Here is a 21,408-nt window from a genome sequence, read left to right on the forward strand (position 1 = left end):
TGCCAAGTTCAAAAATTTCTATTATGGTTACCTGTATTATCATACCTTTCTTACAGTACAATGAATACTGATAGAGCACTATGTCTGAAGCTAAGAACAAGCCAGAAAAACTTGTTTGAAGAGTTTTAACATAATAACTGAGTTTGATTTGACCCTCTAGGTCAGGGATCCCCAACCTTTACAAGCCGTGAGCAACATTCAGAAGTAAAAGGAGTTGGGGAGCAACACTAGCATGAAAAATGTTCCTGGGTGCCAAATAAGTGCTGTTAATGACCATTTAGTAGCCCCTTTGTGGATTGTCAACCTACATTAAGGCTCTGTTTGAGAGTACACCTGGTTTTTATGCAACCAAAACTTGCCTCCAAGCCTGGAATTCAAAAATAAGCACCTGCTGTGAGGCCACTGAGAGCAACATCCAAGGGGCTGGAGAGCAACATGTTGCTCGCGAGCTACTGGTTGGGGATCACTGCTCTAGGTTCTGGGCTAACATAGCATGATCTGATCATTTGGCCCACAATCCAATGATCTCCCTCACAATTCAATCCTATGGAGTCCCACTGAGATACGGTAACAGCAATGGCTTGATGTGCTCCTTGCACACAATTTTCTTAACAACCCAAAAGGCGTCTGGCTAATTCCTGACCAGAGCAAACTGTTTTGGCTTGATATATATATATGAGCCAAAGTCAACTAAAATTACAGTTAGCTATTTATGGGTTTGGGGCTTATCTCTTGCTATCTTTGCCCAAGCCATAGCTAAGAATCAAATTTGTCTATTAACGTAAGTCATCAAGTGTAGAAATGTTTTTCCCAAATCCAAATTTTTTTTTTCCCAGCACAAATGATACCTTTCCAACAGAGATCTATTACATGTTCCCAAAATATAATGCCAGGTTCAGGCAAAGATAAATAGCTGGATAAAGGGCAAACATGGGAAAGTAATTTTGAGACAAAAAAAATCACTTTTTTCCCCAGTTTCATACAAGTAAACCAGCCACTAATTGTTAAGTTTGCAAACCATGATTGGAGCTGGGATTGTTAATGCATCTCCTTTATAGCAGCCACCCCTGTGGTTGAACTGGTTTGCAATGGAAAAACACTACAATTCTCTTTTGTATTTGATAGGGGGCAGTTTAATAACATCTAATGACTGCACACCTTTTTTAAAGCAATAATGTGGAAGCTATTTCCCCGTCGCTCCTTAATTTTCCATTCTTCATGTGTAACAAGACATTAATATTACATAGCAGGATAACATTTTCACTCAACCTTGTCTAGGTTCTGTCATGTATGGAAAGAATGGCATACAGTACATATCTGTGAATGTATTTATTGTGGCATGCTGTCTGGTGAGGCACAGGGTTGGAAGTGATCTATGGAAAGCAGTTGGTCCTTTCACTGCCCCCCCCCCACCATATAAGTGGCTGTAAGCAGCCGGTGTTGACCTCTGGCGGGCTCAGATTTACCAGTTGCAATTGAGCAAATTCCAAGAACTTGTGTCTAACCTACTGACCCACAATCCAGTATATATATATATTTATATATATATATATATATATATATATATATATATATATATATATGTATATTTTTTCACAGTCCAAAAGGTGCACACAGTTTATTTAGGTACATACCTGGGTGCCAGCCAAAAAAGGATAAATATGTATATACAGATAAGCGGCAATTACAGGGTTTTGTGTCAAAAATTAAGAAACATTTATGTTCAACATTTCAATCCCCCACAGGGATCTTTATCAGGAGTACACAGACAAAACCAGTCGGTATACTCCTGACGAAGATCCCTGTGGGGATCCAAACGTTGAGCATAAATAAATATTTCTTCATTTTTGACACAAAACCCTGTAAGTGGCGCTCATCTATCTATCTATCTATCTATCTATCTATCTATCTATCTATCTATCTATCATCTATCTATCTATCTATCTATCTATCATCTATCTATCTATCTAGCTATCTATCTATCTGAAAGCTTGCTTGAAGCCGGCACAGCACGTCTATGGGTTTGATGTGCCTGGGTGCAATATGCATACAATAAGATAACTGTTGCAAATAAGGCATGCACTCACAGGTCTTATCCAAGGTGAAAATCTGTGTTAATTCAGCAAAAAACTGTTAAAAAAACAGCATTTTCTTGCTAAATAAACGCAGATTTTCACCTTGGATAAGACCTGTGAGTGCATGCCTTATTTGCGACAGTTATATATATATATATTCAGATGTTTTCTGAATTTTCCAATTTAAGCCCCCCTATGAAATCCAACATTTGGTCTACACTTGACTCATAAAAAGGTTACAGATATGCTGGATCACCCCTTCAACCACAGTTTCATAAATATCTAGGGAGAAACTAGGTGTCGGGTCAAGATCTCAGCCTAACTGACCTTCAAAATAGGCACTGTCCCCAAATTTCTCCCTGAATGACCTTCTAAGAGGCCAACTGTTTTTCCAAAATGTAAGTTTAAAGTTCAATGTCTGTCAGCTCAGTAATTCAGGTGCAGACTCTAAACTGTAACAATTTTGCTACATTAGTTAATACATTTCTCTGCAGCATCTCTGGAGTATTAGCAACTATTGTATCAATTCTAACAGCTGCCTGTAATGAAACCCAGAGATTCTGCTCAGCAGGGACAAAGATAAGAAATGTATCTACTAAATGTATCCATTTAGAACAGTACTTTACAGAGTCGGTGACCCCCCCCTCTCAGAGCTGAAAAATGACACTTTACACTTCAATATTAGAAAAACGGTGACACATAGAAAACACTGAGACATGTAGTGGCTGCAGGAGCTGGTTTCAATGGCCCATGTAGTCAGGCTGAGCGGAGAAAGTCTAGTGGCCAAAAGAAAGGAATATTTACTGCTTTTAATAGCAATCACAATTGCTGAGAATTAGATTTTCTAACATTAAACTGTTGAAATCATCATTTGGATGAAGTCCTACTTAAAGTGTGTGATTCAGCCCCAAATGACATCATCTCCCGTCGGTGCACCTCAGGACATTCCCTGGCAGTCGTCTGACATTGATGTCATGAGAAGGATGGAAACTGTGATGTCATTTCAGAGTAGGAAAACCCATCACTGAAATCACAAATTGGATTGTGGTGCCATTCACAGATATGCATTGTATCTAAGAGTATTGAAGCACATTTTAATAACCAGCATTCTAGGTGTTTTGTGAGCCTATGAAAATGCAAATTGACCTGGCTTGAAAGAACAAACATTTCCCTCCTTAATAAGTATGGTTTGTCTTTCATCTTTTTCTGAATATTTGTATTTATTATTAGTGTTAACTGCTATATACTGCTCACCTCAGCTTTATATCTATACCCTAGACTTGTCAGAATGATCACGCAATTCAACCAATGACAAATGATCATAAGCTCAGGCAAGTAATGTGGCAATACCCTTCACTTATATGGAACATAATCCTTTCCTTTAGATAAAATGTGTGTTGTACTGGTATGGGACCTGTTACCCAGAATGCTTGGGACCTGAGGTTTTCCAGATTAAAGCTGGCCATAGACCATAAAGATCAAATCGAATGAATCGAGGATTTGTATGATTTTCGGACCGTGTGTGGAGAGTCCCGTCATTTTTCATCCGGCGGAGATCGGTCGTTTGGACGATCGGACAGGTTAAAAGATTTCTGTCGGCTGTGGGTAATATCTCTGCGTGTATTGCCGATCGTACGGTTTTCAGAGGGAGACTGTCACTAGCTTTGTCAGACATAACTATCGTACGATTGCTGTCAGGGGCAGAACATCGGCTGATCTGTTCTTTAGTACTTTATTTGATCTGAATGGTGAGTGGCTGGTCTGGAGATGGGAAAGTCTGATTGTACAATGATTCGTACGATCGGATCTTTGCGTCTATGGCCAGCTTAAGGATCTTTCCATAATTTAAATCAACATACCTAACAGGATTGTTTTTCCTCCAATGAGAATTAATTATAGTTTAGTTGGGATCAAGTACAAGGTACTGTTTTATTATTACAGAGAAAAAGGAAGTCACTTTTAAAGATTTGAATTATTTGTTTAATATAAAGTCTATGGCAGATGGTCATCCTGTAATTTAGAGCTTTCTGCATACCTGGTTTCTGGATAACAGATCCTATACCTGAATATATACAGTATATTGTCTTGTTTCCTTACTAATTACAGCATTTATGACACTAAACTGAGCACTATAATATATAGTCCTAATATTATTCATATATTGTAATATATAATATAAGTGACCCTTTGCTATATAACACTCCATGCTCCTTTACAAATCTCACACCTTGCTGACTGCACACACTCTCAGGAAAAACAACGGCTCAATGGAATCTGTTATGTGCATGAGCTGATTGATGTGGACTGGAAATTAAATGCAGATGAAAGCAGTTGCCTCGTTTGGGCATGTGTAACGAATGGCATCAGCGGATTGTAGGATGTTAGAAATGACCGCAGAAAGGAAGATCTCATTAAAGGCTTATTGTGCTTCCCAACCGCTGCCTGGCTCTCTAGAGAGCGAGAGAGGCTAAAGCCTAATACGTACAAATCATTACCCAAGAAGCTGGCTAATGCATCTCTGTCCCGGGCAGAAGCAAACTGTGAGGTGGAGAATGACTGACCAGTCGTGATAACGGTGATATACGGAGATAATGAAGAAGAATATAAATCTTGAGTTCAGTTTTTTTTCACATGTCATATAAAGTGATATGAATATAAATGCCATATCAAATGCAAACATAATTTGCTTTTTTAGAATCTGCTTGTGATAAGGGGGGATGGAAGGCTGGCTTTGGATTCTCTGCATTTAACATTTTTGTTACAACCACATTAAGTGAGAAGGCCACTTAGAGAATGGTCTACAAAAGCTTAGAAATCATTAAAAACCACCTGCGTCAATAAGAAAATGGGCATTAAGTAAAAAAAAATCGATATTTTCTAATTTGAATTTTTGCTTGATTTCTCTCAGTGTAGCTTGTTGGCTATTTGGTTACATTACTCAGCTTGAGAACATCTGAGCAGAGAGAAAGATATAGGCATTTAACAGTACCCCCAGTGACTCTAGTCTCGTATACTGTCACTCAGTTGAATGCTTCCATCTTCTTTTGTATGTTAGTCCAGGCATCCCCCTTTGGGCTTGGGCGAATAAATGCACAGTACAGAACTTTTTCTGTGATTTTTCTACTGAGAAATGATGCGGGAGGCACATGGAAGAACCGGAGAAGATGGTGCTGTGACTTTTAGCAAACAGTACCCTGGGCTGGTGAGGTTTTTTTTTTTGAAAAACAGAAGTGCCAGCCTGAAATAACAGGTACGTTTGAAGCTTAAGGGGTTTGTGATGTACTGGACAGTAATGACTTGCCCCTACATGGAAATCCCATGGATCTGAGCACAACCCTACACAAGGCATATCACTCTTAAAGGGAACGTCAACCCAAAAAATTATTTTTGCCTAATAAAAGGAAACATAATTCTAAGTAACTTTGCAAAATACATTCATTACAAATTGTCCATCCACTACTTTGGATTTGGCCGAACCCCTGAATCCTTCGCAAAAGATTCGCCCGAATACCGAATCAGAATTTGCATGTGCAAATTAGGGATGGGAAGGGGAAAACATTTTTCACTTCCTTGTTTTTTGAAAAAAAGTCACAAGAATTCCCTCACCGCCCCTAATCTGCATATGCAAATTAGGATTCGGATTCGATTCAGCCAAATCCGAATCCTGCTAAAAAAGACCAATCTCGAACCGAATCCTGGATTCGGTGCATTCCTAGTTTTTAAGTTATTTGTATATGTATTCGTACTGAAAGCAGGGTTTGTCTGTTCTTTTCTGTTCTCTGTCCTGGTGGCTCAGATTGTTGATACAATGTAAGACAAACAGCTGACTAACAGACCTGTCTATGCTGGGGAACTAAGGGGCACATTTACTTACCTGCGAATTTGCGCCAGCATTGCCTTCGCTGCACTTCGCCAGGCGTAGATTCACCAGGGCTGCGCAAATTCACGAAGATCCAAAGTTGCGCACAAGTTACCGATCGCTTGCGAAGTTGTGCAAGCGATGTTACGATCAGCGGTTCGAAGTTACGCTAGCGATCGGAAATTTGCATGCAGCGCCAAATAAAACTTTGAATGGAAGTGTATGCTTCAGCAAACACATTACACTACACAAGCCCAGGGAAACTTAATAAAATTATATAGAGGTATTCTAATGCCCTACACATGTGGCCACAGTATAGTTTAGGTGCCATATGTTATCAAATGTAGGGGGGAAGGAGGGCACCCTAAAAAAAAAAATCTTTTTCAGCCTATCACCCTTTAAAAAGTAAAAACGCCAGCGTTTTTTGGGGACTTTGAAAAAAAAAAAAGTTGAAATTTTTTCTAACTCCTATCTACTCTATTGCACTTCGCCTGGTCTGACCTGGCGAAGTAAACTCTGGTGAAAGAAAAAATTTGTGTAGTTTCGCCCCTTCACCAGAGTGCAACTCCGCCAGTCGTTAGGGTGCGAAGTTGCTCTAGTCTATCTACTTCGCTAGCGAATTTTCACCAGGGACACTGTTAGTAAATTGGCGAAGTGGCAAAATGACGTCACGCTGGCAAATTTTCGCCAGCGTTAGCCACTTCGCCCTTTAGTAAATTTGCCCCTAAGACTTTTGCAACAGTTTTTAAAACAGGAGTTAATAAAATGCTGCTTTTACAAATAACTTTAAAAGGACGGAAAATGTTTAATAAATGCATATTGGAAAGTTGCTTAGAATTATGTTTTCTTTTATTAGGGAAATTTATTTTGGAGTTGACTTGCCCTTTAAAGAAGAATGGAAGCATGGGCCTCTGTACTAAACACATTCTCCCACACAAATCATCAGTAGACGATTTCATACTTACTGTCCCACCATTAAGCACAACTGCCATCTCAGTAGGCTGGTACACGTTGCTTCGGAATGGAGCACTGGGCCTGTTTCCCAAACTCCCATTGCGGAATCCTCCTGCTCTCATGGCTGCACAAAACAGAAAGCATATTGCATTATTGCTGCAGTACATCTGATGTCAGTACCCATAACACACTGGGACAAAGGGTTTATAGTACATTTATTTTATTAAGTACAAACACTTATAGACTCTGTTGTCCTTGGAGTATCTCTGATTTACCGCAAACAAAGTTTGGAATGTTCTACGCACATTGTAAGCTCTGTTCTTATTCTAGATAGCTAAGGAAATGTGTAAAGCATATGCTTCCACCAGTTACCTGGGCCCCTGGGTGGTCTCATAGAGGGGCACTGATTGTTTCTCTGACAGCTAAACTCTGGTTCCTGGTAGAGAAACTCTACAATACATGTACCATAGGCTTTAGTACCAATTAAGAACTCTAACTGTTTTCTAAATAATTTGCGCAAAGATCAAATGGCATTCATGGGCCTCTCCACACCTGTAGGATAAATACAAAATAAACCAGCTGATGCTAAGAATCATCATATGTTCTATTGCCAGACAAATAGATGCCATCTATAAATATATATAAAGTACTTTTTTGGGGTTATCAGCCCAGTAAATGTTTTGTGCAGTGAGGAGCATGAATGATGTTCCTGGGGATTCCAAATAAGGGCTGTGATTGGCTATTGGGTAGCCCCTTTATGGACTGGCTGGTCTATTTGGCAGTACATCTGGTTTGTATGCAACCAAAACTTTCCCCCAGGCCTGGAATTCAAACACGAGCACCTGCTTTGACTCCTGCTGAGAGCAACCTCCAAAAGGTCGGTGAGCAACATGTTGCTGTGGAAGATTGGCCCCAACAGCACTACAGAAGAGGTACTATTACTACTATTACTACTAGCTCAATATATTGGTCACACCAGGAGGAGGGGTTACCTTTTCTATTTTACCTCCTGCTGGTAAGCCATTTACATAGCTCTTTAGCAATGGAATTTATGACCACTTAACACTAGAACATTATGCTATTGTCCAAGGTTTCAAATGACCCTTTACATTTCTTTACACAAGCTCCTCTTCAGATAAGCCCACATACAAGCCTTTGATGCCTACCACTTCCCACCTACAGACTGGAATCCAAGGTAACAAGTACTAGTTTCTTCCTGGCTCTATAAAATGCTCACTATAAACTCCATTGTTAAGTTTGACATTCACAATCCGGTTTGGTCTAGAGGTGGTTTTTGAACTACAGTTTCTACACAGAAAGTCATCTCTTGAGTAGGTAGATTACTCCTACTAAGAAGCAGATATTTTGCAATAGAATAGGGCTCATTAATGATTGTTAGGTGCAGTGCATTTGTCTCCTTATTGTAGATACTGTAAGTAAAGTGCACTGTCTAAGTGACATATTCAGCCTCTCCTCATCTCATCCAAGTACATGAGATATAGTTGGGAGGGTGGCATTAAAAACAGAAGCCCCTATGTTTGTTCTAATTAGAAAGCCATACAAGTAACATGCATGGGCCTCCTTGGGCTAATCTATACTATTGCTTTGCACCAGTTGGATGATGAAAGCTTGGGGTAGTTTGCGCTGGCGCATGGGATCTCTGCACCTTACACCTTAGGTTGCAAGTACACAGCTCTATTTGCATGCTGCCTCAACAGGTGCTTACTGTTGCACTAGTTTACATGCAAAGGGTCTACAAATGTACACCCATGTGACACCCCTGAAGTTAAAGGTCCATTTGCATGCAAGTTACTAAATGGCATGGACCTTTGCACTTCTTTTAACTTCTAATATAGGTCGAGTCTTATTACAGCAGGCCCAGTTACGCTAGAATTTAGTAAGGGAATTCTGCATTGTGTTGAAAACAAGCTGTATTGATCTTTTTTTTAATTCTTGTTTTTTGCACGACAGTAAATGAACTCATAACATTCCCCCTGATTGGCTATTCCCATAGGAGAATAACTGACAGCTGAGCAATAATATTTGGATAAAATGCTTGTTCACCATCTATACCTGCTCCAGCTAGTTGAAAATAACTTATTGGGCTGCAAACTCTTATTCAAGTTTTCAATAACCTCCCAAAGTAATTTGAGTGCAGAATAAAATAAGTATTTGCGAAGATCAATAAGCTTTTGGCAATGCTCTCCCTCACCAAAATTTACATTGGACTCCCAAGCACAATAAAATAGGAAAGTACCCACTGGTGAGGCATCCACAGCTTTGCAATCCACATCAATTGTATTTGCTTCTATTCTTACTACTTGTTTTATAAAATGGGATTCTACTTATAGACCAGGTCAACCCCAGCTGCATCTGATATTAGAGTGATGTTAAAATTGAGCCTGTTTTTGTCTCACCAATAGCTGCATTTATGACTGTATCTCTTCAGGATATATCGGAATGATGATGTTAAATCCATGAACACAGTAGATATTAAGCAAGGCAGAGGAAACCCTGACACATATGCACAATCAATGTACAATCCCATGGCTGTACAGCGGGCAGAAATTATGGAACTAGATTACACAGCTCTGACACCATATAAATCAATCATGCAAATACTAGGTAGAAACAGACATCTCATTCCTCATTTATAAACTTCTTGCAGTAAGTGGGGAAGAGAACTACTTGTCTTACCTGCATTATGTTCATCCATAGAAAAAGCTTTATTCTCCATGTAGCTACGTGGGAGCGGAATATCTTCCTCAAAAGGAGTCTCCCGCATACGAGGTTGAGTGGTATCAAAATAATTTGTTGTGTTTTCTTGCGGGGCTGGGAGAATGGTGCAGTGGACCTCAATGATAGCATGGAAAATGAGAAACACCCAACCGCTAGATATCAGCGCAATGGCCAATGTGGGATCATTCCACTGATCGCTTCTCTTGAGTTCGTTGTTACCGTACAAGTACATGGTCATCCAAGATACCCAGATTAAAACAGAAAGAAATGTTGTAATAATAAGGCATATTCCATTTTTTTTCCATTTCTGAAACTTCCCGCAGAGAGTAAAAAATGAAAGGCCCAAGGTGGCCACCATCAGAACCATAACATAAATCAAAACCATTACGAAATCCATCGGCTCATAACTGCAAGCCGGCTTCCTGTCTCGGACAACTGTAAGGATAATCCACTCTACTGCGATGATGACCTGTACCAGCATTAGACATATCACCATTCCAAACATATGCCACCCAGAGGGACTTTTCCCATGGCGGACAAGCCTGCGGATCCTCCAACCTTGAGCAAGTAAACAAGAGAAACACAGAGAGAAAAGGACTCCCCATAAAAACCTCCTGGAACAGCAGATAGCTTCATCCTCCTGTATAATAAAGGCAAAAGCTAAACCAAAGAGTCCAAGCGTTCCAAGCAAAAAAAGAAAATGTATTCCAAGTGGGCTTTTCTTCTCTTTTTCAGTGATGAAGGGAAGTCTCACCAGTAGAATCAGCATCAGCAACAAGGTGGTCAACACGCCTGCTCCAGCCACAGCTTCTACTACTATTCCCCAAATGGCATCCAGATCGCAAAGGTACACGTAGCGGGGGAAGATATCCAGCCCACAACCTCTTGAAGTGGTGGAGTTTTCAGAAGAGCCATAGCCAATCACAAAGAAGAGAAGTAGGATGGCAACTGGATGAGTTTTCATTTTTCTGTAGAGGATGGAAATTAGAGGAAACATGAGTTGTGTTATCAGCACCATATACTCCTGTCATCCTTGATATTCGAGACACACAAGACAAATGAACTGTGTCTTAAATAAACAATACAATACAAGGGGTGACATTATTGCCTACAATCAGTGCCATTGTGCATAGTAGACTTCAAGAGAGTAACACACACTTTTCACCACTACAAATGCTATTCAGCAGGTAACTACTATGAATGCCTTGGCCAAGACAAGAATATGGCACTCACCCATATGTCTAAATAGAAATATGATGAGAGGGGATGTTCTGTGTTCATAGCAAGCTCAACTTTACTAAACCTTAAAGCATTATATACTTTTAAATACACTCACACAATGTATTGTTTACTTGATGGGCTTGAATATTAACACCGACTTTAACATTTGCTTAACGCCGATAAAATTGAACACTTTATAGCACTTTTCTTCAAGGGCACAGGACTGGAAATAGCCCAGGGCTTATTTGCTGGACACACATATTTCAAATGCCAATTAGGTCAATGTACCCTTACAAAAATGACAAGTCAAGTAATCCTTCACATACTTACAAATGCAAAGGTGAAGCACTTGAGACATTGCTAAAGACTTACCTCACCGTTCATATTTAGCAGTGGGGCAAAGCTAAAAGGATCATGCACTCAATGTTTTCAGCGTTGTTCAACACTCTCTTTTCCTGGTGTTGGCCAACACCTTGGCCTTTGCTTATTCTAAGGGCCACTTTTTCATTGTGCCACTATCCAATGCATTCTGAATTTTCACTGTTAGCTCTATAGTACAGTCACTGTTTGTCCAAGCAACACCTTGTCTTCTAAAGTACATGTTCCCTTATTTGGTAACCCATTATACAGAAAGCTCTAAATTACAGCAAGGCCACATCTCACAGAGTCCATTTTAAGCAATGCATTCTGATTTTTAAAATTTTTTCTGTTTTCTCTGTAATAATAAAACAGTACCTTGTACTTGATGTTAACTAAGCTGCATGGGTCCATATTAGTGGCAAAACCATCCTATTGGGTTTATTTAATGTTTAAATGGTTTTTAGCAGACTTATGGTATAAAGATCGTTAGTAAAGGGATTCTGTTACAGGAAAACAGAAAAATGCATCAGTTAATAGTGCTGCTCCAGCAGAATTCTGCACTGGAATCCATTTTTCAAAAGAGCAAGCAATTTTTTTAATATTCAATTTCTGACATGGGGCTAGACATATTGTCAGTTTCCCAGGTGCCCCCAGTCATATGACTTGTGCTGTGATAAACTTCATGAGCCGAAAGTCACGGAAATTGCCGAAGTGCTAGAAGAAGACCAGAAGATTACCGAAGCTGCTGAAGATGGAGCCCGTGAACTCCGCTGGACAGAATCTGCACCAAGGGGTAATTAAAGAGTTAAGTGCATTTAGCAAAGGTACCACCTAGGCTGGGGAGAGCAGGGAGAGGGTCTATGTAGGTTAGGGGATTTTAGTAGCATGGGTTTGTGTCTCCTTTAAATGTAACTTGAGTATTAAATTAACCCAATTGTACTGTTTTGCCTCCAATAAAGATGGACAGTAACTTAGATGGAAAAAAGTACAAGTTTCTGTATTATTAATACAAAGAAAAAGGAAATCACCTTTAAAAATTTGAGTTATTTGCTTATAATGGACTCTATGGGAGATGGTCTTCCAGCAATTTGGAGCTTTCTGGATAACAAGTTTCCAGATAACAGATCCCATACTTGTATTAATGTCACCCTATTCACCTTCAGCATCAAACCTGCACCCTGAATCTGTTGTATTCAGCAATAAAATGCCTATTTCGCACCAATCATTAAATCAAGGGGAAAAAAATCTAAATATATAATGCTAATGCTAACAGCGGAATTATTATGATTAGTAAGATTTGTTTAAACACGGGATAAAGAACAGTAATAATGAGTTATTACAGGCTATTTAGTCAGAAGAGATTGCCTTAATAGTTTTCCTAATGAATAATACATATTTCAGTGAGTCGTTATCATATCATAGGCTGTAGGTTGTTTTTATTATCAGTACGGCAGACAATAACCATTGAAAGAAATGCATTACAGTCCACCGCCAACAATTTACTTAATATATATAAATACACACACGTTTAACTCCTGGTTAAAGGGCATATAAAGGCAAAAAATAAAATCCCATTTTTACTTTCTTTAATGAAAAAGAAACCTATCTCCAATATACTGTAATTAAAAAATGTGTACCGTTTTTATAAGAAAGCTGACTGTATGCAGTGAAATTCTCCCTTCATTTACTGCTGTGGATAGGAATTGTCAGATGGTCCCTAACTGCTGAGCAGGGAAACAATCAAACTTATGAACAGCAGGGGGAACCCCCGCCTTACTTCCCAGCCATGCAGAACTCAAGCAGCTTTGTTTATGACGATCCCTAAGCAGCCCAGACCACACTGAGCATGTGCACAGTCTTGGTTACAAGATGGTGACCCCCTGTAGCCAACTTTGAAAGCATAAATTGTTTTGATAAATCATTTGTTTGATTAGGCTTGTGGCGCAGTAAGTTCATTTTTATATTTAGTATACAAAATACAGCATTTCTAGCCTTATTCTATTTTAGACTTTACATGCCCTTTAAGGCAACATTCTGGTGTTTATACGAAAGGTCATACTCACTGGCTTTAGTGATGAGCAATTACAGGTATGGGACCTGTTATCCAGAATGTTTTCCAGATAACGGATCTTTCCATAATTTGGGTCTTCATACCTGAAGTCTACTATTTGTTTCCAATAAGGATTCATTAGATCTTAGTTGGGTTGAAGTACAAGGTACTGTTTTATTATTACAGAGAAAAAGGAAATCATTTTTAAAAATTTGGATTATTTTCATTAAATGGAGTCTATGGGAGACGGCCTTTCCGTAATTCAGAGCTTTCTGAATAACAGGTTTCCGGATAACTGATCCCAAACCTGAATCAGCAATGGAACTCACCATTCCAAATGAGCCTCGTTGCTGTTAAGAAGATGGGAGAATGGTAGCATTATATTAAGGTGCTTAAAGAAACCCCAAAAATAAAATAAGATAACCCCAAATATAAAATCTGTTTCTTTCTCCTATATATCCTTTAATATACCTCTCTTGCTTTTCTGTTGTTGCTAGATCTACTGAAAATCCCTCTGGCACAGGAAGGAACACATTACTGGCATAAATCAGCATCAGCGTGTGTCATTTTTAGGGAAAATACACAATGATTTAAGTGTAAATGTTGGTGAACTTTTGTCAGCCTAATAACTACTTTATTCAAAACACTGAACCCTCCAAACTATTTCAGGACTTTGTTTCCAGGGATACTTAAAAACAAAATAAAAACTGTAACTAACTGACGCATCGCTCATCTGACAAACTCCTTCGCCTTCTCTTTATATGTATCACAATAAAAACTTTTTTGCACTTTTGCAATTTAGCCAGAAGGAGTCATTATATTGAATGACTCCTGAAATAATGATGATGACACCCAGATGATTAAAGGGGAACGCCACGCAAACATAACTTAAGCTTTTTGAAAAGTAAACATAATTTCAAGCAACTTTGCAGTATATATCAATTAAAAAATATATGCAGACTTTTCATGATTTTTAATGGTTTCTGACAGTTCCCTAAGCCTAGCCCCCTGCTCTCCTGCTGATCTGTCTGACTACTTTGCTGAGCTGACTGACTACTGTTACTTTGTATCAGCAGCCATCTGTCCTCAGCCTGCATCCTCCAAACCCCACAATTCCCTGCACATGTGATTTTCTGTAAATTGTGGAGAAGTTGTTATAATTTATAACATCAGTGTTGTAGTCCCTCCTTCCCTGCCAGGATTTCAAATGATGCAGAAAGAGAAGAACCTTTGCCAAGTGGCAGTTACTGGACAGCGTACTTGGGATTGAGTTGTGATGGTTAGTGCTCTGTTCAGTTTATAAAAGCATTTGCTCAGTCCTTAATCACCTGTAAACAGAAAAGTTTTTACCTTCCAGACTAACCAGTAAATGCTGATAGTTTACTGTGGTTAGTACTAGACTGTGGTAAACACAGTGTAACAAATATCACTCACCCTGGTGGTCTAGTGGTGCAGCAGTGGTGTGGCTTCTGCCTCCATGCCGGTTCCTTAGAGCGCGCGCGTCTCGTTTCATTTTTTGACACGGACGCGCTGGCGTGATGACGCCGGCGCGCAATGGCGCAAAAATCCAGTACTATAAAAGGCTCATTTGGGTTTCAAGACCTTGCCCGTTATAGGATCTTGTTCCTGGTGCTTCTGTGCTATTGAGCTGATTTATCTGTATTTTGATTCCTGTTGTGACCCCTGCCTGGCTATTGACTATCCTGACTCTTGCCTGATTACCGACTTCGATTCTGCTTAACCCTCCTGATTGACTTCCTGGTTTGACCCTTGCCTGCCTGATTATGTTTACTCTCTGCCTGCCCCGTCCCGGCCTGATATAACTACTCTATTACTCTATTATGCCTTGTACCATGACCTTCTGCCCAAAGACTTTGCTTACAGTTGTGCCCCTCTACCTGTCTAGAACCCCCTTGCCTTGCACCTCTCGTTTTAAGACCTGGCGGCATCTGATTAGCTGAGGGCTCCTCCCGAGGCCAAAGGCGGCTGCTACAGGCAGAAGCACGAGCCGCGACAAGGGTGCTTGGCATCAATTCTAGATTTAGGGTGCCAACCATTACACACAGGCCCTGTCATTACAATACCGTATACTGTAAACTTGCAGCCTCGGAGTGAGCAGCTTTAACAATATTCAAGGAACAAATAGGGGGTCACCATTTTCAACTGTAGCCACTTTTCTGAAAGACTCCTTGTTTAGGGGATCAACCACACCGTACGATAGGCACGCACTTAACGGGACTCCAGGCCGCGGTAAAATCCAAAGTACTTTATTTACTCAAACATATAGTGTCCCTGTTTAGGGGTGCACCTGCCATGGGTGACTGTAGCTTGTGTTCTTTGTCATTAAGTATACCGAATAGCCTCTTATCTAGTGTTCTGCCATGTAACCCTATATCACTTTCATTAGAAACATTGCTATAAATAACCTATATAAATAACATGTGGGTGTGTATTACATATTTGTTCTGTATTATATTTACAGCTGATGCTTCATAAGCAAACATGTCATTTGGGTGGTACACTGGTATTAACTCTTGTTTTTTTTAGTTCTGTTGGACATTGTTTGAATTAAATCAATAATACATAGAATAAAAGACTGCATGATATAAAAAAGCACATGAGCGCGGCAGTGAGGTTAAGTTTTTTTCCCAGTGATAACTCCTTACATTTGTACCCTGAATTAATGAACTACCAGGCTAACTTTATATTGCGGCAGGACTTCTGTTTAAAGGGGTGGTTCACCTCTAAGCAAACGTTTATGTATGCATGTGATACAATAGCCAGTTCTAAGCAACTTTTCATTTGGTCTTATTTATTTATTTTATAGTTTTTTAATTCTTCTTCTTCTGACTCTTTCCAGCTTTCAAATGGGGGTCACCGGACCCATCTAAATAAAACAAATACTCTGTATGGCTACACATTTATTGTTACTGCAATTTGTTAATACATATATTTCTATTCAGGCCCCTAAAAAATGAAGACCAACTGCCAAAAGTTAATTTAAAGGTGAACAACCCCTTATTGCACTTGTTTACCTTTTCTTACATATGGGTTTATTTAAGTTATAAACAATATGTTCTGATATCACATCACATAATATATACTTTATGATATTTTCTGCAAAAGGAAAAACATTCCCATGAATAACACAATATTCACAGGGAGTAGAAAGCAGAAGTGAAAAACAGTTGTTTTAGGCAAACATTTCCCGTGAAAGCTGGTATTGTCTATTATCCAGTTTCTCTTTCCCCAATGTGTTTGCCTGGCTGTGTTATTTGCATAGAAGGCTGCTCGCTTAACTAAGAACATTAGGCAAATGAATAAAAATAATTCAGCCAGGGGAGAGGAAGATAAATACAATGAGTGTTTCTTTCTACACTCGTGCGTTCCATACAAATGCAGAGGTCACACAGAGAATTAAGGATGTAGAAATAAAGAACGGTGTTTCTAGAAGTCTCCCCCACATGCCATAACAGGTTAACCATTGTGTACAGAGATATAAAAGCATTAACGCTCTGCCTATCAAGCTTGTTTTACTCTCTGTTTGTGTTTCAATGGGACATTGTCTTCTCTTCTATCCCTATCTCAGCAGGACAAAAAGTCACAATCCGATAACAAAAGCTCAGCAGTTTCTTTGCATCGCCGCTTAACCAACTGGGTGCCAAGAGAGCTGTCTGTACGGGGGTTGCAAGCAAATGCAATGGGCCTGGGGAAAAAACACTTTCTAGGGCCACACCAGGCAGCTGCCATTTGTCCAATCAATCTGTACAATTTGGCTGAACAAGTCGATGATAGCCCAGACAACCCAATGGCATTGCTGGTGGTCTACCGAGTGGCCAAAGAAAGAGTAATCGCTGCTCAATTCTGCTGAAATCTGTCAGACTAGCTTCTATTTGTATGATCATATCCACCAACACTGGCCTAGTTTTACAGGAATTCCTTTGGTGGCTCCAGACGCCTTCCTCAGGGGTCAGAAAGTGATTCCTGCTGCTATTAAAGGGCAATAAAACTGACAGTGAACTGCAGGAGAGAGGGCTCATACTAGTACTTCTCATATGTCAAATTAAGGCCAATGAGATACTGCATTGTGCAGCCCTTAAGCCAATCAATGGGCCTGTTTCCAGAGAAGCAGGCCAATAGTTTGTTTGCTGCTCTTGTTCTCAGGATTATAAATAAGCTTATAATAAGAGTGTATATCATAGAGTAGTCTAATAGTGCCTGTATTAATATGCTTAATGATGTGGGTGACAAAGGAAACTCATTGCTTTTCCCTAAGGTTCCATGTTTAATCATCCATGTCTTTAAAAAAATCTCCTTTTCTTTAACAGATCACAAGATGCAGAGACGCGAATGTCAACAACGTCCCTGGCAGGAATAAATTAGAAGCGCCTGCCAAACCTATTAGCAGTGTTATTGCAGTTAATATGCTGTCCCCCATCAGCGAGGTGGGCTCCTTTCAATGACTTCCCATCTCCGACATACAGAAGACATCTGCTTCCACAAGGCTGAGAAACAAAGAAATATCTGCTTGGTATGCAGAAGAAGGAATGCTTATTTTACCATCTCTCCGCCCCTGCATAATAACACTTGACTCTTTTCTGGTTCAGGATCCCAGATTCTATAGAAATTCTGCCCCTGTTCGTGGTGGGGTTATGGTTTCGCCGACTAATCAGACCTGCATTAATAATGCGCTAATTTGATGCAGAGACACACACACTCCTGATGATCTGCAGAGGCTGCAGTTCCTTTTATATCAGTACTTTGTAGGGCACCCTTTGCTTGTTCTCAAGAGAATTCTGTTGTTTATTGCTATGTCACATAACAAAACAGCAGACACAAAAGATAAGGCTCCTAATTTGTTTAGTCTATATACAATCAAGCTGAAGAAAAGCAACGCTCATCCATAAAGGAGAAGGAAAAGCTTTTTGCACTTGGGGATGCCAAATATTAGGCACCCCAAGTGATTGTATTGACTTACCTGAAACCCCGGGCCGGTGCTCCTATCAGCAGAAAACTGCACCAGCCCAGGGTTACACCAGTGAACACCACGGAGTGATCCTCTTCAGTCTTCCACCTTCTTTGCGTGGCTGTGCATGCGCAGTAGAACGAAAAGCTGAACTTTAACTAAAAAGTCAGCTATTTCGTTAAACTGCGCAAGCGTTTGCTCCAGGAAGTTTGAAGAAAGAAGAAGCTGGAAGAGGATCACTCCGTGGTGCTCACTGGTATAACCCCGGGCTGTCCAGTTTTCTGCTGATAGGAGCACCAGCCGAGGGTTTCAGGTAAGTAAATACATTCAATTGGGGACGCCTAACATTTGGCACCCCCAAGTGCACAAAGCCTTTCCTTCTCCTATAAGCACCAGCGATGAAATCCATATTTCACCATTGTCACTCAGGACATAAAACTGAGTAGGGTATAATGGGTATAATAAATTAGGTTTCTTATCCATTCATCATTCTCCATTATATACTGATCTGTAATATAGAGTCAAATAGCACTCCATAGTACTGTGGCCTCATACACCCCCGCCCCGCATAATATGGTACAATCAACTTTAAATAAAAGTTTACTATCTTTAGATGGACCTGTTCTAAACAAGAAACAGTTGTCTTGAATTTGGTTACTTAGGTAATTAAACCCAAGCAGCCAGATACCAGTTAGAATTCCAAGCCCGAGAACAGAAACAAAAATCAATAATTAAAAATATAAACACTGTCTACATCATGCTAAAATTATTTTTAGTTGAATTTCACAGTGGCCTCAGCATTAAATAATATTGCCTAGTTAGATATAATGCCAGTTCTATTGGTGTTACTGTAGCATCTATAAAGCCATTTCTAATTCTACTTTACCTTACATAGAGCACCATTATCTCTAGCTGTCATAATTATCCTTCTCTCCTTGGTAAGCTCTCCTGTCAATATATGCCTTATATGAGATGTTCCTCACACTATACCAGCCTGGGAGTGGAGCAAAACTTAATGACTGAGATGTAATTGGGCGGTTGGTTACTCCAGGACCAGAAGGATAGAAAATAGAAGTGAGCAGGCAATGGCGACCAAGTCTGGACTGAGAATCTCAGGTACACAGAAGTTCAGACAGCCCCAACCAGCCCAATAAATACAGTCTATGGCAACTTACAGCTGCCCCTCTGGCGGTTGCCAGAACCCACAGATTGCCAGTCTACGCCTGATGGGGACTAAGAAGCCACTTTATTTGTCAAAAGCCGTAGTATTTTAAGACAAACAGCTGTAAATATGGGGTGGAATAGAGCAGCACAGTTCATATTTTCCAGTGCAGTGGGAGGATTATTCACACATTCGAGATCCGGATTGTATTAACATTATCAAGTCATTAAGAGAAGCCAGTGGAGCCCTTGGGAATTATGTTGGCTCTAAAAATCCTCTGGAGGACAAATCTGGTCCACGGGCTTCCAGTTTAACCTTGTGGAAAGTCTTTGGGCTTTGACTCTATACAGCAAGAAATTTGATTCATTCACTAAACATATCTGGACAACACAGAGATTAACTATGTCTCTCTCCAATAAACACCAGTTCTGGTTCTCCAGTTACCAGCAATAATACCAAGAAGAAATGAAGCCTTCACACTCGGAGTCTTCCACTAGAACTATGTACAAGAACAAGCTGTCGGCTGAGGTGGCATTCTCTCTGTACCAAGGATGTGTGGATTTGTCAAGCTTGCTGAAAAGGAAAATATATACAGAGAAACGGACTGACATGGACTACACTGTAACTCCAATATATATTGTAATAAGTTTATGTAATTTCTCCGCACAGGCAATGAAAAGCCCTAGTAAGTTTTCCCTGCTATGTAGGGTACCATTAATGGGTACCATTACTGAGCTTATATCATTATATTTCCTAGGACTGCAAGGCCATAACCTTCTGGCTTCTTGTAATGGGATTAAATCACAAATGGAGAATGGTGGCAGGTGACAAGGAGTTTGAGCCAGCTGTCCAGAAACACAATGGCTGCTTACACAAGATTATAACTGATATCAGAACTAGAGAAGCTTCACAGAAGCTTGTAAAACAAACACAAACAAACAAATGCACATTCAGATCTTAATATTTTCATGAGACAATGCCTTGGGGGGAAATTAAAAAATGATGGTACGGCGGCCCTTTAAGAAGCTTATCTTGTCTTTTTAATTGTAGTGGACATAATGCATTTGTCTATGACTTTAATCCTCATTAAGAATCCTTCAGTTTCCTTGGCCTAGCTTCAACATATGCTCTCAAATGGTACAGTCTCACTTAACAATTGCCATGTTTTTCCTGCATTCAATAATTCTCTTCAGTAGCTAAACGTTAGGCACCCCCAAGTGAATGTATTTACTTTCTTGAAACCCCCGGGCCGGTGCTCCTATCAGCAGAAAACTGCACTGCATTGGGTTATTCCAGTGAGCACCACAAAGCACTTCTCTTCCTAATTCTTCTTTCTACTAGCTAGCAGCTGTGCATGCGCATTAGAGTGAAAAGCCGAACTTTAACTAAAAAGTCATTTATTTTTTTTTTATTCTACTGCGCATGCGTCTGCCCCGGGAAATTTGAAGAAGTAGAAGATAAGCACTACGTGGTGCTCGCTGGCATAACCCCGGGCCGGTGCAGTTTTCTGCTGATAGTAACACCAGATCGGGGTTGTAGGTAAGTAAATACATTCACTTGGGGGTGCCTAAAATTTGGCACCCCAAGTGGTAAACAACTTTCCTTCTCCTTTAATAGATGGTCATCTCCCATAGACTATTTTATCCGAATAATCAAAATGTTTTAAAAATGATTTCCCTTTTCTCTGTAATAATAAAATAGTAACTTGTACTTGGTCCAAACTATGATATAATTTGTATACATTCTTATTGCCAGCAAAACCAGCCTGTTGGGTTTATTAATATTTAAATGGTTTTATTGAGCCAAATTAAAGAAAGATTCTGGATTACAGGTCCCATAGATGTATTATAAGAGATAGAAGGCAACATATTGGACAACCTTATATATAGTTCACTGGGGCAGGGACTGATGTGAACCATGATGTGAACAACTTTTGCAAAGTGCTGCATTAAAGTGCTCAGTGCTACATAAATAAAGGGTATCAACAGTAATAGACAGGGTCGGACTGGTGGGTGCAGGGCC

The 21,408-nt window shown here is 39.8% G+C and overlaps 1 protein-coding gene across 2 annotated transcripts in view; it reads right to left on the reverse strand.

The window, feature by feature from the left end:
- gprc5b.L (G protein-coupled receptor, class C, group 5, member B L homeolog) overlaps window positions 1–21,408 on the reverse strand; it is a 30,299-nt gene that overhangs the window by 4,283 nt on the left and 4,608 nt on the right. The window contains exons 2-3 of one of the 2 annotated variants that reach the window (XM_018233903.2): window positions 9,586–10,595; window positions 6,900–7,012 (exon numbers count right to left, since the gene is read on the reverse strand). In XM_018233903.2, coding sequence (XP_018089392.1) covers window positions 6,900–7,012; window positions 9,586–10,591 — 1,119 coding nt within the window. In that variant the 5' untranslated portion in view covers window positions 10,592–10,595. Of the gene's footprint in view, window positions 1–6,899; window positions 7,013–9,585; window positions 10,596–21,408 lie in introns of those variants that run through there. The other variant, NM_001099914.1, reaches the window with a different exon arrangement.

Source organism: Xenopus laevis, chromosome 9_10L, assembly GCF_017654675.1.
Source record: "Xenopus laevis strain J_2021 chromosome 9_10L, Xenopus_laevis_v10.1, whole genome shotgun sequence".
In the NCBI taxonomy this organism is placed as follows: domain Eukaryota; kingdom Metazoa; phylum Chordata; class Amphibia; order Anura; family Pipidae; genus Xenopus; species Xenopus laevis.